The sequence below is a fragment of the Galeopterus variegatus genome, unplaced genomic scaffold (assembly GCF_000696425.1).
Source record: "Galeopterus variegatus unplaced genomic scaffold, G_variegatus-3.0.2 Scaffold1303, whole genome shotgun sequence".
Lineage (NCBI taxonomy): Eukaryota > Metazoa > Chordata > Mammalia > Dermoptera > Cynocephalidae > Galeopterus > Galeopterus variegatus.
Genome location: NW_007727414.1, coordinates 76,694 through 94,817, shown reverse-complemented (window position 1 = coordinate 94,817; position 18,124 = coordinate 76,694). Strand labels below are relative to the sequence as shown.

At 45.0% G+C, this 18,124-nt stretch overlaps 1 protein-coding gene across 1 annotated transcript in view; it reads right to left on the bottom strand.

The window, feature by feature from the left end:
* Nucleotides 1-12,306: 12,306 nt before the first annotated feature.
* The window catches only part of MXD1 (MAX dimerization protein 1), a 25,882-nt gene continuing 20,064 nt past the window's right edge, over nucleotides 12,307-18,124 (bottom strand). The window contains exons 4-6 of the mRNA XM_008576171.1: nucleotides 16,556-16,670; nucleotides 14,570-14,729; nucleotides 12,307-14,281 (exon numbers count right to left, since the gene is read on the bottom strand). Coding sequence (XP_008574393.1) covers nucleotides 14,094-14,281; nucleotides 14,570-14,729; nucleotides 16,556-16,670 — 463 coding nt within the window. The 3' untranslated portion in view covers nucleotides 12,307-14,093. The remainder of the gene's footprint in view (nucleotides 14,282-14,569; nucleotides 14,730-16,555; nucleotides 16,671-18,124) is intronic.

The window sequence follows — 18,124 nt, the reverse complement described above, 5'->3', positions numbered from 1 at the left end:
TGATATACTTCTATTATCTGATTATTCAAATTTTTCTGATCATCCAACAATACCCTTTATAGCCAAAGAAAAAATTATTTTCTAGTCCGGGATCCAAGTCAGCTACATGGTGCCTTTAGTTGTCATGTCTCTTTAGTCTCCTTTAATCTGAATGATTCCTGAGTCTGTCTTTGTTTTCATGAACTTGACATCTTTGAAGAGACCTGGCCGGTTATTTTGTGGAATGTCCCCCAGCTTGAGTGAATCTGATGTTTTCTCATGATCACAGCCAGGTTATGCGTTTTGGCTAAGACCACCCAGAAGGGATGGTCTGTCCTCAGCACATCGTCTCATGAGCCACAGGACACCGCTTGTTCCGTGGTGACATTCACTTTAATCACTTGGTCAAAGTGCTGTCTGCCAGGTTTCTCGACTGTAAAGTAACTATTTTACCCTGTGTAATGAGTAAGTGTCTTGTGGGGAGACACTCTGAGACTACATCAATACCCTGTTTCTCCTCAGACTGTCACCCAGCAGATTTTGTCCATTGATGATTCTTGCCTGAATTGAGTATCACTGTGATGGTTACCACATGGTGATTTTCTAATTCTGTCCTTCTACATTTACTAGCTGGCACTCAGCTCTGAAGATGAGCTTTCCTTATGTGTTTATTGATTTATTTACATCATTGTGGACTCATAGATTCTTACTTTATTCAATGAGTTATACTCAGTTACTGTCATTATTTGATGCTCAAGTTGTTTTAGACATGGCCATGGGAGCCTCTTCAAACTGGTTCCTGTCTTCTTAGGACAGGTCCCCATCGTAATCGGAGCCCCTCCTTATTTTCTGGCACAACAAGATGTTCCAGGTTCATCTTGTCCCTTCCCTGCACCAGCTCTGGGATCAGCCATTTCACCAAGGAGCCCTGGTTCCTTTTAGTGGGGTCTGGTATTCAGACACTTGCTCTGGATGTCAGGCGTGCTCATTGCTGCCAGGATGTCATTATTCCTTAGTTCTCTCAGCGGTCAGGGCTAAGGAAAAAACAAACAGTACAGCTCTATGTAATTCTATACCTCTCTTTACATATATTAAGAATATGAGTTCATACTGATACCTCCAATTCCATCCCAGTCCTGTGGAGTTTGTTCTAACTTTCCCCCTTCCATATTTGCAATTTCTTTCTTTAACAATGAGAAATCTGGCTCCAGGTTATTTATTTGCTCAATTCTAGAATACCCAAAAAGTACTTTCAGAATTGAGAGCTTACATGCCTATGAAAAACAAATCTAGAAGCCACCAGTCATTAATATCACCTACTCAGTGCCAGGTGTGGGTGGTCCCTGGCAGCAAATGAGAAGGATAAATGAGGAAATGGAATGCAGCCATCTGAGGGAGAGCTAAGCCCTCCCAGGTGTGCAGGGCTTGCCTTGAGGACCAGTCTGAAGGCATTACATTATCAGAGGACACGATGTGTCCATCAGGAGGGCAGCTGGACTCAGGGAGGGGCCCACTCCTATGTCCCAGAGAGGTGACCCAGCCTGCCTGCCTGGTCCTCAGTCACTGAGGAGACACTGAGGCAGATGTTGGAGCTGACTCTACCCCACATTCCAGTCCCATCAGTCACCACTTCTGTCCCGATTCCACTGTTGCCAAGCAACCTCAGGTATTGGAGCTTCTTAGCCGGGCTGCAAGGAGGGCAAACTCTGGTCAGGCTACTGTGACTGTCCCTCCACCTAGCTGTTGTGTTTCTCACTGTGGATTACTAAGTCGGTTCTCAAGTTCTGACTGCCCAGCTATTGTGGGTCAGTATCCCCCAAGCCTGCTAAACTCTGTAACTCTCTGAGCCTGGACTGTGGTGGATTCTCCGAGGCCGTGTTGCCTGTAGGACGCTTCCCCGTCTCTGAGCTCCTGTCAGAGCTTCTGTCTGCACTGGGAAGTGTGGGAAGTGAGCCCTGTCCTCTTGGGATTTACAGTCTGGAAGAGGGGGGCAGCCAGAGTGGCCCAGGGCTGTCCGTCACCCCACTCTTGCCTGCGCTAGAGCAGGGGTCCAGGGAGAGGATGTAACCTGGGTGGGATTGGGGGTCAGGATGGCTCCCTAGAGGAGATCTTTAAACTGTCTTGAAAGATGAGTGAGTGGGTATTTCCCAGGAAGATGTGGGGTGTAGAGGGGAGAGGGAAGGAGGCAAGGACCAGCCAGGTGCCAGCTAATGGGGTCACTGGAGGGAAAGACAGTGGGCCAGGTGTGGAGGGTTCCATATGACTTTTGAGGAAACTCCAGGAGGCCAGACAGGCAGACGCTGCATTTGTTCAACTCTAAGATGCACTCAGCTAAAAAGTGTGTTATGAGGGCTGGCCGGTTAGCTCGGGTGGTTAGAGTGTGGTGCTGATAATGCCAAGGTCCAGGGGGCGATCCCTGTACCAGCCAGCCACCTAAAAAATAAAGAAAAAGAAAAAAAAAAAGGATTCTATCCTAAAAGTATGTCATGAATTTAATAATACTTTAGAGGAAAGCAAAGCAAACCCTGCAACTTACGTGTACATGCCAGTGGTGTATCCTGATCTAAGAAGCAGTAAATGTAGCGGGTGGAGGTGGGTGTGGGGGAACATGGGTTCTAAAATAGAGAAAATGCGTGACTTCATCTCAGGTACCCACTCAGATCCACGTGGCTGCCTGGTGTGCCATGCGCAGGCCAGTAGGAGCCCTGGGCTCGGGTCCTGCCTTCCTAGAGACACCAGGCAGCCACTTCATGTGATGTCCTCCTACCACTTCCTTGGGGTGAGGCCACTGGGTAGTGTGTGGGTGCCTGTTCTCGCCAGAACTGACCAGCATCCACCCCCTGTCAAGCCAGATCTACCCTCCTCACCTTGTCTTACCCCAGACCATCCCCCAACTCCCCGTACAGGGCACTCGAACGTAGATTCATCTGTGGGTTTAGGCAGGTACGAAGACGGGAAAGAAGAGAGTCTTGTGTCTTACAGGCAACACTGACTTCTGGCCCAGCAACAAAAAAGAGCCTTAAAAGGCCTGGCTAGGGCCGGCCCGGTGGCGCACTGGATGGTGCGCCTCTTGGGAAGCGCGGCGGCGCTCCCGCCCGAGGGTTTGGATCCCACATACAGACCGGTTCCCGCTCACTGGCTGAGCGAGGCGCGGGAGCAGCACCGAGGGTAAACCTCACAATACAGTAATGAAAAGGAATGTACACACAATATAGACAAATCTCACAAACATAATGTTGCGTGAAAGAAGCCAGAAATGAGCAGCATACGGAGTGAGTCTGCTTATGTAATATTCTAAAACAAATAGTCAAAACTAACCACAGTGCCTAGACATGCATCCTCAGGTGGCAGAATTATAAAGGCGAGAAAGGCTGTGATTACACAAGCAGCTGGGTGGCTGTGTCCTTTAGGGTTAACAAGGGCACTGTGTCAGGAAGGGTAGTCAGGGGACCTGGGGGGCTGGCGAGGTCCTGGTCCTTGACTGGGTGGTGTTTTGTGGGTGTTTACTATATAATAGTTCGCTAAGCAGCACTTTCATGTTTTATGCATGTTTATGTATGTATGTGACATTTCATGATAAAATTTTTTTTTTTTCCTTTTTGTCTTTTTTCGTGACTGGCAATGGATCGCAACCCTCAGTGTCGCGCCCGTACCGGACCGGGACTGGCAACGGGATCGCAACCCTCGGTGTTGCGCCCGCACCTCGCTCAGCCAGTGAGTGGCCGTCTGTATGTGGGATCCGAACCCTCAGTGGGAGCGCCACCGCGCTTCCCAAGCAGCGCACTGTAGCAGTGCGCCACCGGGCCGGCCCATGATAAAATTTTTAAAAAGTGAAAAGAATTAAAATAGTTGACTAAAAATTAACTAGAAATTTAAAGCAGAAAGTAAAACAAGATATTCTGAAATTTAAGCAAAATACTTGAAAAGGCACAAAAGGAAGCAATTTACCTCCATGCTATACTAAAATTCCAATTTTTGGAAAATAATGTGCAATATACTTTTAGACCAAATTGTCCTTTGGGCTGAATTGCTTTCTCCCCACATTGTTCTCAGCCCAATTGTTTTCTGTTCAATTGCTTTTGATTTTGAGCGAGTCATCTGGATTCTTCTAAAGCCCAGGCATTTGCTGTGGCCCTCACATACTGTACAACTCTGACAGTAATAAAGTCCTTAATTTTTAATAAAAACCTCACCATCTGCACTTGGTACCATATGACATTGGAGAATATTGTCCTGCCTCAGCTTTGAGCTCGCTTCTGTCTCTCTTAAAGAGCATTCATTCATTCATCCACCCATCCATCCACAAGTGGGTACCGCTGAGCACTTGGGGTGCACCAGGCACTGTCCTGGGTGCTGGGACAGAGACACAGTTTTGAGCTCGCTTCTGTCTCTCTTAAAGAGCATTCATTCATTCATCCACCCATCCATCCACACGTGGGTACCGCTGAGCACTTGGGGTGCACCAGGCACTGTCCTGGGTGCTGGGACAGAGACACAGTGGAGAGTTCAGTCTCTGTTCTGATAACTCCATTGAAACAGCAAACAGATAAAAATATTAGATGCCATGTGGTGATAAGAGAAAGTGAAGTGAGCCTGAGCGAGGGGGAGAGAGAATAAAGAGCTGTGTCCCCCATTTTCTATAGGCAGAGTCTGGAGGAACCTCATGGATAAGGTGACATCTGCCCTGAGACCTGTGTGAAGTGAGGGAACAGCTGTGAAGGTGTCGGGGGACAGCATTCCAGGCAGAGGGAGCAGCGAGTGCAGAGGCCCGAGTGGGGGCCCTGAGAATTGTGAGTGAGGGGTTGGAGGGAAGGGACTCTGGGAGGGTGACCAGGGCTGGGTCAGCTGGGGACTTACCACTGAGGAGACATGGACATTCCGTTGAGCGGAATGACATTCCACAGGAGGGTTTTGGGCTGAGGAGGGCTGGGACCTGATGTCTGGTTTAAAAGGATCGTGGGGCGTGGGCAGAGTGGGGGGGAGACCAGCTTGAGGCTTTGGTGGGGTCCAGTCAGCCTTTGGCACGGGGCTCCAGGGGCCCAGTGGCCTGGGCTCAGGGCGGCCTCCTACCTCACTCTGATTTGATGCTAAAGGCCTTTTCCTAAGACCAACGGGCTTCACTCTGCAGGGGTTCCTCACTTTGGAGACCCTGCACTGAGCCGATGCAGCGACAGCCCCCTCTGCTCTGGGACGTGCCAGCCGGTAAACGGCACTTATCTCCGTTATCGGTGCATGTACAGCCGAGTACAAGAACCTCCATTTACTCTCTTCAAAGGCATCTTGTCCAAGATGACCCCCCACTTCAGCTGTCAAGAACTTTTTGGATCCTGATTCTGCAGGCCATCCTGCTGCCATCTTACTACGTTGGAGTCATCTCCGGATGTATAGAAAGTGCCATCCATACCAATTCCAGGTTATTACAATGACATCGAATGGGCTGAGGACAGGGTCCCATTTATGCCACTGGACACCTTCCTGCAGGTCCACCTGTGTCCACGAATTTAACCTTGGTGGGGCCACAAGTAGTGTGTTAATAAAATACTGAAATTTGCAAGTGATTTGCTTTTTAAAAATATGTAACACAGCAGATTCAAGGCTAGCCCTGCAAAAACACGATTCTCATTTACTTGCAATCCAGTGAACTTTCTTGATTTGGGGAGAAAAGGTGTTTTTCCTTCCTGCTTCTGACAGGTGACTCAGAGCCAGGTCACCTCTGCCACTGCCTCCAACCTCTGTGGAAACCCCCAGAGAAGCCCCAATTCTTCTAGATGAGTAGGGATTATCTTCGGCCCTGAGGCAGCTCCCTTCTATTCCTTGGCAAGTTTGTTTCCACTACTAAAAAAACCCCACACCCACCTTCCATCTCCACACTCTTGACCCAGGAACCTCACTCTTGCTTAGCCAACCTCACTTCCCTCTGCTTGCAAAGGAAAAGACCAGGGCACTTTAAATTTCACACAGACAGTGATCCTACAGGACAGTGTCCTCCCTGTTCTCTGCAAAGGTGGGTCTGATATGGCTTCCAAAATTGTATATGTTAAAATAGGAAAAATTTTAAATAAAAATTAAGGTAAGAGAAAGGACTAGGAGGAAATTAGGACACAAATTATGGAAGTCATAGGGCCTCACATAATTACTAAAAGTGAGATGTGAATTTGGCTCTGAGCTTCCTGGCAGCCAAAGCAAGAAGAGAGAGATGATCTCTTTCATGATTCTCTGTTTCCCTGAGGTAAACACACACCTGTTCTTGGGGGTGTAGTGGGGGAGTGAGCAATGGAATTCCTGCAATGAGCTCTGAAAAAATAGTTTTGCCTGACATTAAAAGATCTGAGTGTGGTGATGAGAAAGCAGGGCCTAACCCGGGTCCCATCCTGATCATGTATTTCCACTGATTGATGTCCCCATGCTGTTCCACACCCTGTGCCGGTCTGCACTTGACTGGCAGCTTCTTTGACCAAAGCTTTTAGCTGCAAAGTTGCAGACAATTGTCACAACCTCTGCAGTTGCTCAGGCTTCACACTTAAAAGTGTAGAGTCTTCATTGGTTGTCTGGGGAGAGCTCTAGCTGTGATGTTTTTGAATTTGCTGTTGGAAAGATACATGCAGATGCTGGGACTTAAGGCACCTTGCACTCTTCTGATGAGATATTTGCAAAATGCAGGCATTTTAGCAAAGGTCTCTCCCTCTCTCTGAGCCACCTCTGCACTGCCTGGTTTCTCTTTGAGAGAAGCCTCTGAGCTGCATTGCAGGGCTACAGGAGCTTTAGGGTTTGTTTTGACTTTCTGAACAGCACTTAGGTGAGGTACCACCTGGAAAATGCTGCCCTCCCCCACCACCAAAGTCCATGTTCTATCCTGAGTCATGCTCTTCTCTGCCCCCCCTCTTTCAATTTAACCACTTCCTGTTCACTATTTGTTGTCTGAATAGCACAGTCAGAATGACATGTTTGAGCACTTCCCCACCCCCTAATGTAATTTTCCCTTCCATGCCTATTTCTTCTCCAAGTGTTGAAATTTTGTATTCTGAAAATCTAAGTTGCATGCAAGTGGGCAATGGGAAGAGTTGCCCTTCCAGAGCCTCTTGGCAGAGAGCCATGGTGTGTCCCTCCTCGTGTAGTCCTAGTGACATCTAAGAGGTGAACCAAGGTGCCACTTGATAATGGGACTCCATGGCCTAAGTGGAAGTTGTGTTTAGTAGATACTAGTTGGATAAATGGAGCAACATCACAGGGTCTACAAACAAAAAGACATGATATAGAAAGAATAGCTTCCTCTGAGATCATTCCAGTTTATTACCACCAGACCCCAAGAGGATCGGCAGTGGGGGGTTATTCTTCACAATAGGCACAGAGGGAAGTTAAGATCGAGGGGAGGACAATGACTTAGCAATGACAATCCAAAATTGTCTTGTGGGTTCCCAGTTTTCTACTCCACTAGCTGGAACCTCAGGCCAGCTCCATAGAAAATAGGTAGCCTCATTCAAAAGCTTAAAAAGGAAAAGATGCTATATATGGACAATTGATGAGAATTTGACACAACTGTTGCAAAAATTGAGGCAAGGGAGTGTGGGGCTCGAGTCAGACTACTGAGGTTCCCAATCACTCTCCTCACCAGCTCGGTGTACTATGGGTCAAAAGCCTTGCCTCTCTCTCCCTCAGTTTCCTTATCTGTAAAATGGGATGATAGCATCCCCCCCCCAGATTCCCTGAGGCACTATAGCACAGCGTCCAGCCTTAGCAAGCACTCTGTAAAGGTGGGCTGACCGCTACTATGACATGGACCCACACAGCATACAAAAGATACTTTTTTTATCAGGCTACTGTGAACAAAGTCAGGAAACTGGAAATAAGATTTGTCATCTTGTGGGGGAGGCTATCTTCATGTGAAAGCTGTCTTCATAATTATTTACAGTTCAGAGCTTCCTCTCCTCAGCCACAGTAAACAAGGGATCCTGATGCTTTGGTAGAACAAAGCTTTCACTGATGTTGCTAACAGTTCACTGTTCGGTGGGTTCAATTTGAAGCCTGTCCATGGAGACGGACCCTAGAATCCCCCCAGCACGTTGCCCTTACTTTTTGGAGAAAGGAGATGAGCCAGGCCACCTCTCCAAAGTAGAAGTATCAGAAAGTTTTTTTTTTTTTTATAAGACCTGCGGGCTAAATGCCATTATAGTTAACTTCTAGACCACCATAAAACCTTCCAAAAAATTGTGTTAGTTTTTAGAATAAGAAGTCACTGGTCAAGAAGGAAGGAGAAAGCCACCTTTTCCCTTCCTCTTGACTGTTAACAAGTGCTCTCCTGGGGGAGCAAGGACCCGGTCCGGAGGATGCACTGCGCGCTCAGCCTGTTTGCCAAGACGAGGACTTGGGCTCCGGAGTCAGACTCATGCCAGAGAGGCAGCTCCGTGAGGCAGGGGCTTCTGTGTTTTGTTCACTGATGTGTCTTCAGCCCTACCACAGAGCCTGACACAGAGTAGGTGCTCAATTTGTATGTGTTCAATGAATGAATAAATGCAAATTAACCCAAAGGGTTACTACGTAAAAGAACATCATAAACCTGTGCCTCTCCCCTCTCATGAACTGTGTGGCTCATGAGGTCTTTCCCTCCACGTGCACCAGGGCGCACCTCAGCCCCACGGAGCCGGTCCCTTTCCTGAGCACTGCATGTCCACTTTCCCCGTAAACCCACTCTTTCTCCAGGACCCAGCTCGAATGCACCACCTCTGGGATTTCTCGTAGAGCTTTTTTATACAACTTTACTCCACAACTAACTACACTGCATTAAATTATGTGTATGTCTTTCCCACCAGACTATGGGCTGTTCAAAAGATGGAGAAGTCTTGGTGGTTCCTATGACCCCCGCATGCTGCCTGTGTCTTCAGGGGCATCTGTGATGAAGAGCCAGCCAGATAAGAGCAAGTGAATAAGCAGGTGAAATGGGTAAGTGGGTCACACGGCAGTGGAGAGGATGGCGTTGGGAATAATTCTGATCAACACATGGGCTCAGCTGAAGCCATGCGATCCAAAGCCTTTATCACAGAATCCAAGGGCTGAAAACTTCTGGCAAGTTCGTTCTCCATAAAATTAAAAGAAAAAAGTAATTTGATTAACTCATTCCTGTAAGTATAAACCATGAAAGGGTAAACTGGGATACAAAACATTAGGAAAACCAAAATTTCTTTAATAATGAAATAATTTATTATTTGTTAACGGTTGAACAATACAGAAGTTTACATATACACAGCAAAGATTCCCTAAAACATGGAGTATTTTCTAAAAATGCATGTGCTAACTGTTGTAAAGAGCACCATTCTCTATGGTCTTGACACAGGATTACATTGGCGTCATATTTACATAAAGAAATAAACATCTGGAAACAGAAATTCATACTCTTTCATCTGCTGCTCCCCTGTTTAGGCTGTGTTTACCATTAGGAAGATGGTCCCCACCACACTGATGGTTAACAGCAGTATTCCAAGAGCACCAATTCCAGGGACAAAGGGTAAAGGCAGGTTTGGTTCTAAAGTAAAAGCTAAAATGAAGAATGCCACCTCAAACTGCCATCCCCCCAGATAGAATAGAACTCAAAATAAAAAATCCAGGTAACTCTTGGAAGTGGGTGCCTTACTAATTCTCATTTTATGATTTTGAGAGAAGACAAAGATACTCAATTTCTTCAGCTATTCAATAGCTGAATCTGGCAGTGCCAATTATTTCTTCTTTCAGAAGAATATAAGAAAATTATCTATGTAATATTATTAGTGAAAAAATCATAAGTCACATATAGCACCCCACCCCCAAGCCAGTATCTTTGAAAACAAAAAACCCTACAGTCTACAGAGATCTGATCATGTAGAATGAGAAAAACCACCTCATCTAAATGGGTCTTTGGGTTGTCTTCTCCCAGGAAGGGTTTTTTAATCAGCAGTAGCCAGCTACCTAAACATACTGCATCAGAGTCAGAAATAGAAAATAATAGATTGACATGCAGGAAATTGCCTTTCAGCCTTTTACTACCAGGTGTTCAACATGCAGGGAAGGTAAAAAGGGTAAGACAAAGAAACAGAAATGAGTAAAGAAGAAACAGAAAAGACCAAGATTTGGGGGAATGAATAGATCATAAAGCACAATGAAGGTAGTATTCTTGCCAATACAGTATGGTATAAAAACCTAAACAATAATGTGTCTGTGTGTATACACACACTGAAGGTAGTATTCTTGCCAATACAGTATGGTATAAAAACCTAAACAATAATGTGTCTGTGTATACACACACACACACACACACACACACACACACACATTTTCAAAAATAAGCTCTCTTTAAAGGACGGGGAAGAGGCAAGAAGAAAAAAGTCCATTATCGAGCCCCAAGATATTGCTATACAGTTATTTTGAGCATCACAATCCTACCTAGTTTATACTTTTTCTTACACCCCAGGATTTCCTCTTGGCCACTTCAGGGATGGGGGAGAGAGGCCCATAGGAAATGCAGGTTGAGGACCCTCTGTTTCTTTTGAAAAAAGTGGAGGTTAAAGGAAAATGCCCACCTTAAAAAATAAAAACAAGACAGCAACAAAAAACACTGAAGCAGCAGACTGCAGGAGCAGGGCCTACTTAATGCTCAATTCTGAATCAACACTGAAATTATTTTAGTCTTGAGTTGACAGGGAGAATCTAGGTCCTGATCAAAAAATGTTATGCTCTTTGAATTACTAAACTAGCATTAGGTCTGTGACTAGAGAAATGAGCCAGCAATCACTTCCAGCACCTTGGAGAATTCACTATCTCTGCTTAGCAAAAGAAAACCACAATAAAAATACCCCCCAGGTGCTTGGCCCACCATTCAAAGCCAACAAGGATGGAAAGCTGTGTTTTCAGGGATGTTAACAGAAGCAGACATATATGTTTTTCTCATTGCATGAAATTAAATTGGACTATGCACTCTTACTTTCCCATCTGCATTACATTGGTATCAATGAGTGCAATTTAGATTTCTTTTTAGTTTTTAAAAATCAACTTTCACATAAAAATATGCATGTGCCTATATTTATACACTTCTATGTTTATGTACAATTGTCAAAGTCTTAAAGGCTGGGGTTTATATCTTTGCCCAACCCCTCCCCCCACCAACCCCAATATAAAGGTTTTTTATTCTGCTTAAAAAACAAAACAACCAAAAAGACTTTATAGCTCTTAGCAGTCACGCTGGTGGATCAGTGAACGAGAGAGGACAGATTGGTGAATCAGAGCTGCCGATCAGCTGCGTGGGGAAGGGGATTAGCTGCCTTAGGCTGAGTTTGCTGGTCCTGAAGTTTACAGTTTTGGTTAGAGAGAAGCCTGTCTAGCATGCTGACTCATCTACACCTCAAGCTTTGAAAGTAATGTCTAACCCTGGTGTCAGTTTATCACAAGTGTATTAAAAATATAGAGATCTATCAAGTTCCACATTTATATGCAATCAAATTGAAAAGGACCAGACAAACAGTGCAAAGGTCAAATAATTACTGTTTTATATTGGGACAGTACATTTCATATTGCAACCAAAAGACAAAAATGCAATTTAACTCAAAGGCACAACAATTAAAACACAGAAAATAATGGCATCTCTTAGATGCCTTATTTCTAAATTAAACAAATACACAAATTTTGTTCCCTTCCCTCCCCCAATGCAAGCCCACAAGCTTTTTCCAAAGTCTAGAATTTTCGATGTCATATAGCATCCAGCATCGTGGACTTGTGAGGCGCTTGGATGTAGCAATTAAAGAAAGTGTTTGAGAGGTCTAGCAAATGGCATTTGAAAAGGACCTCAAAGTGCAGATATATCTTTTTCAAACATGTTACAGGCTAAGCTGGCTCTTTGAACTCTATCACTCTGCTTAAATTCAGGAAGCAGGCTTTAAAAATGCAAAAGGCATACAAGTTGTATTTCAGTGCAAATCTTCAGCTGGTTCTTGGAAAAGATTCCAACAATTAAAAAAAAAATCCTTGGGCCGGCCCGGTGGCGCACTGCTACAGTGCGCCGCTTGGGAAGTGTGGTGGCGCTCCCGCCGAGGGTTCGGATCCCACATACAGACCGGTTCCCGCTCACTGGCTGAGCGAGGTGCGGGTGCAGCACCGAGGTTTGCGGTCCCGTTGCCGATCCCCGGTCCGGTATGGGCGTGACACTGAGGGTTGCGATCCGTTGCCGGACACGAAAAAAAAGACAAAAAGGAAAAAAAAAAAAAAATCCTTTGTGTCACCTGCCCCTCCCCCCACCCAAAGTTGAAATGGAAAAAAAAAAAAGAAAAAACCAGAACCAAATGAAAACAGAAGAATTACAAATGACTTTGGAATCATTTTAGGAATCCACTATTTCCAATTTTTAAAAAATGTTTAATACATTAAAGAATCATTAAAAAAAAAAACCCACAGAAGCAAGCTTGCTTTGTTTAGATCGCTCTTCAGGTATAGAATGAGCTTCCGTACAGAGTGCTCGTGAACTCTGACCTCAGTTGTGTGGAGGCTGGTGGGCTGCGGAGCTGCGAGGCTGTGTTGTGCTCGGCGTGGGCCAGCAGCGGGGCATGGGCGGATGGCTGCCCGCTGCTGAGTCAGCCGTTGAGCCCTTAGGTCGCAGTGTGCCTGTGGATTTTAGGAATGTTCTCATCACTTGGTGACACACACTCCGCTTCAGGGTCACAGGTTTTACAAATGGTTCAATTTCAATGAAAAAGATTTGCCAGAGGCTGAAAACTTCAAGACCTCAAAAATATGAATGCAAAAATATTAAGGGGAATGAACCAATTTTGTAGATACCTACATACAAAGTTTCTAGAACATCTATAAAAGCACAAAGTCATAAGAATTTATTTTCCATTACATTAGTTTATATAAAATGAATAAATAGTATTTATAGATTTAACATGTCTTATGTACATATACATGTGCTCCGTTTTAGCTTAAATAAAAATGCTACAAAGTGGGAGACCACTTAAGTGAGAAATCATTACCAAAAAGAAAAATCAGCCTTTTAAACTATCAACCCAAAAGCCTTCATAAAGAAGTTTCCAGGTGTGTCCAAAAATAATCATTAAGGAGAGGAATTCTAGTAACACTGTACCATCCCCTCCTGTTCACCTGCAACACAGAGAGTAGAAATGTGAACTTTGTCTTTCACTGATGATGGCCACTAGCTCAGCTAGTGCCAAAGCTCAGTTATTGCTGAAAGTTGAATAGGAAAATACATTAGAATTGGACCAAATGTCACTTATTGCGGGGGGAGGGGGGGAGGCATAATCACTGTGTTAAGTGGGAGATGGAGATCTCATTTATCTCTGAGGTAGGAAAAAAAAATGTTCCAGAGACAAATAGCATTAACAAACTCTGAGGGGAAAATGTGACTTGAGATAGCAGTACACAGTGAGGTCCCAAGAATATCGCACAACAATTATACCATTTTGTCTGTGAGAACAAACAATGTTGGAACTTTTAATAGCTGTGCAGCCTCAAAGACACACTGTCAAGGTGCCCATTTTAAAGTGAGAAATACTGCTCCCATCCACACGTGAGTCGGGGATTAGCATGGACTGTGTGTGCAGGGTGTGTTTTCTGGAGGTATTCCTGACTTCCTCGCTGGGGGTGAGGTCCGTGGTTAAGTGCTCTTAATTGCTGCTTTCAAAGCTTACTTTGGAGTTCTGAGATCAGGATCTCAACGTTAAAAGTTGTTTTCTTCAGTTTCCTAAGCACAAGACATACTTCAACATTTCTCCTACGCAAGTAACATAGTAAGCCAGAAAACTTCAAGAACAGTCTGGTAGACTACATGAGGACAGTAAAGAAGAAGGGGAAATTGCAGAGATATGAAAATTGCTTACTCGGTCTAAGAATTCTTGGGTGCTCCAAATTGAATGGAATGTACAGTCTCTCAGAGACGAATTTTTACGGAGAGAGAGAGAAGCTAGTGGATGCAATCAGAAACCCATAATCCTAAGCACTTCCTTGAAAACTTTGACAGAACTGATTTTGGTACAGGTGGTACACTGAAGTTCACATGCAAGAGCGTGTGGGCAGGTCCAATACACTACCTAATCAGATCCGACAGGGAGAACCATCCGGGAGGCAGCCCCACGCCCACTCTCTTATAGACCAAGGCACGTTTTACAACTGTCCTGCAGCTTTATTCTCTTGATGCTGGAGCTGGAGTAGCCCTCGTCACTGCCCAGGCTCTGCATGCTGCCCCGCTCATCAGAATCACTCACGCTGCTGCTGCTCCAGTCCAGATCAGCCGTGAGATAGTCTGTGCTTTCCACGTCAACATCAATTTCTTCTGCAGGAAGGACAAGAGAGAGACACCGGTGAAGGCATTCTGCAGAAAACTCAGGCTGAAAATCAAAGCAACCCCAATCAAACCCTCCTTTGGATGCTGCTCCCTAACTGCTAATAGGAAAGAGGGACTTATTAGTAGAGGTCACACTCCTCAACTTCCCTAAACCCTCAACAATTTCTTGTTTCCTTTTATGCTCTGCCTCCTGAGAGCAGCACTGTATCCCTCTGGCAGGTGCCAGAGGAAGAGGGAGGGGGCAGAGGTGGGCTGAGAAGGAGCAGATTGGCTCACCCCTGTCTGAGTCGGAGCGCTCCGAGGAGACCGTGGAGCCGATGCTGTCCATCCGTATTCTCTCAATGCCCAGCTTCTCCAGCTGTCTTTTCAGGTGCCGCTGTTCTCGCTGAAGCTGGTCTATTTGGTGGATGGCTTTTCTGTCACAATCTTCAAGTTTCTGCAAGTCAAAGGGGTAGTTGCTAGAGCCCACAGGGAGATTTCTAAATTGGCAATGACACTGCATCTTCCCTTCTAGCAGTGAAAGACGCCAGCTTTCCTCAGAAGCCATGTGGTGTGTCACCTGTCAGGCTTCTCTTTGCGACAGCAAGTTAACTGGCCAGTGACTCCTGGTTTTGTCTAACTTCTTCAGTATCAACAACACTAGAGTACTTGTCCTGTGACAGGGATTCTGGGGTGAGCTCTGACACTCTGGCATCCTGGTGGGCACAAATGGTACCCCTCAATTTTGGTATCAAAAAGACCGCAGGCAGGAACCCCTAACCTGGTCTCCCTTGCCTGCAGTGATCCCCTAAACAGCTAATCTCTCTCAAATAGAAAAGTGCACATGATGGGAGTTTAAGAGACACACTTCCATTTAAAATTATGTTTATTCAAGTACATGCCCCAATTACATAGCACTTTTTTGAGGCATGCCAAGTCTCAATTATCTTCTGCTTGTTATCAGGAAATAACAGTTCCTTCTGAAGTCCTGATTCCAAATTGTCCAAAAGAAGAGTCTAGAAAACACATTTCCATAGACTACTTGTTTTTACAAATCTGCCCCCTATCTTCTCATATACTTCAGATAATTAAGAAGATTGTTTAATTAAGCCGTTTTGCTTTAAATAGAAATTCTTTTTCTCCCAGAATTGTCACGCATACAGGCTACTAACCATAATAACCATAATAAAAGTGATATTTGTCCAGCCAAGATATGACTGTAAAACATGCTGAGCAGTAATTTTGGCTATGGCTCTCAGGAGTTTGAATACAACTCACCTTAGCCTTTGCTATCCAAGCTGCATACTGTGGGTCAGCTTTGTGCTAGACACTCTGTGAGGTGCTGGCATACAAAGTGAGCACAAAGACCCACTCCCCTCCCTTGTGGAGTCTACAGTCTAATGATGGAGTCAACCCAATTGTCACACAAGCCACTGCCAAATGTCGAATGTGACAAGTGCTAAGAGACAGAGATATCCAATTACAGGACCACCTGTCACGGGAAGGAGGTGACTGAGTCAGGAAGGTCAGTGAAGGCTTCTCTGAGCTAGCAAGACTTGTGCTGAGATCTGAAGGATGAGTAGACATTAACTAGGTGAAAAAGAAAGGGGAAAGCATACCAAGCAGAGGGAACAGCACGTATAAAGGCCCAGTGGTGAGAGAACATGACAAGTGCAAGGGACTGAGAGGAGGGCTGGAGAGAGGGGAGTGTACGGTACAAGATGCTGCTGCAGACACAGGTGAGGGCCAGGGTAGGCAGAGCCTGGGGCAGTCCTGGTGGAAGAGTTTGTCCTGAGCCACAGAAGGATTTTAAACAGGGTAGTGTGTTGATTTGTGCTCTGGAAGGATTGTTTTGGGGAAGCATGGGAAGTAGACCAGAAGGGGTCAGAGGGATGTAGGAAGACCTGTGAAGAGTTTATTGCAGTAGACAATGGTGGGATGAAGGTGGAAGTAGACCAGGTCGTGAAATACTGAAGTCTTGGAGATGGCTTAGATATACACGGCTAAGGAGCAGGAGTTTACAAGGACTCCTGAGTTTCTGGCTTGTACAATCAAATGGACAGTTGGATGGACTGCTTAACTTCTGGTGCACAGGGGTGAGACATACTCTATTGAATTTTGGACATGCAGCATTTGAGGTGCATGGGATTCATCCAAGAGGCAGGGTGAAAGAGTTCAGAGGAGAGGACTGTCCTGGAGATATACATTTTCTGTCCCTCATAACAACAGACAAACTCTCACTGGACAGGCAAAGATAAAGGGACATCCCCAGGATACACTTACCTTTATGTGCAATTTGGCTTTTGTTAATAAACTCAACGTAGTATGTCGATTTGATTCAGGACCAAGTGGCACCAGCCCCTTCAATTTCTCCAGGCACAAGCGAAGATGGGCCCGTCTACAGAAACATGATCACAGTAGCATTTGAGAATTTCATAGAGGGCCAGAAGGCACCCCAAGAAGAATGAATTCTAAAAGAGGATGAAGTTGCCCAGGCCCAGTGACGGCAAACGCTACCAATGACCTCTTGCCAAATAAACATCTTTTGAAGTCAGGCAACTCTGGTGAAAACCAATGAGAGCAAAATACGGAGTTTTCTAAGTCAAGTCTATTTATAATACAAGTGTCAGGGTAGGGTACAATATCTGCTATTACTAGGCATATTGATCAGGTTATTCCCAGGTTTCTGGATTACAGTGTGCCCCACAGAACATCCAAATCAGAAAGTACTGACATGCCAGGGTGAGAATCCTTTTAACCCATAGTTTTCTGTAAGAGACCCCATTCGAAACTACTAAATGGCTATATCATTGCTGTATTTACACATGTGAATGACATAGTGTATAGTTACTCATTGAAGCTCTATTTGAAATAGTAAAGATTGAAACAACCCAAATGACAACCAGTGAAATAAATTCCGGTGCATCTATATGGTAGCGTACTATGCAGCTATAGAAAAGAGTGAGAATGTGCTCTGTGTACCATTAGGAAAGGTCTCCCTGATACATTGTTAAGTGAAGAAAAGCATGCTATCAAAATGTGAGTACAACATGCTATCTTTGTGTAAAAATGGAGGGAAAACAAGAATCTATAGTCAAGTTTTATTGTGTGTACACAAATAAACTCTGGAATGATACATAAGAAACTAATGGCAGTGGCTGGGCAGTGAGAGCAGGGAACAATCAGAGATAAGAAAGGAAGGTAATTCTTCCTAAATAATTTTTTATACTTTTTGGGATTTCAACCATGTAAATCTATTGTTTTTCAAAAAGTTAAATACCTTTTTTATTTTTTAATAAGAAAAACGTATATCATGGCATTGCTATACTGATGAGCATATGCTGAACAGCTGAGGACAACTGCCTCTAGGTCATGGGGCATGGCAAACTGGCACGGTGGAACAGAGTGGGAGAGGGAGAGAGGCTGGATGAGGAAAAGCCATGGCGAACCACTGAGGAGGAAGCCTTTAGTCACAGGATGACCAGAAGCGCAAAAGTTTTCACAATTTTGGAAGTTTACATTTCACTGAATCCTTGGTGATGGAGTTTGGATGTGTTGTCCCCTCCAAAACGCATGTGGTAATTTGATCCCCAATGTGGCAGTGTTGGAAACTGATTGAGTCATGGGGGTGGATCCCTCATGAATGGATTAATGCTGTCCCTGGGGGAGGGGGGATTAATGAGTGAGTTCCCACTCTATCAGTTCCAGCGAGAGCTGGTTGTTTTAAAAAGACCCTGGCACCTCTTCTCTCTCTCTTGCTTCCTCTGGCCATGTGGTCTGCTTGTACCCTGCAGCTACCTGCCACTTTCCGCCATGAGTAGAAGCAGCCTGAGGCCCGTGCCAGATGCAGCT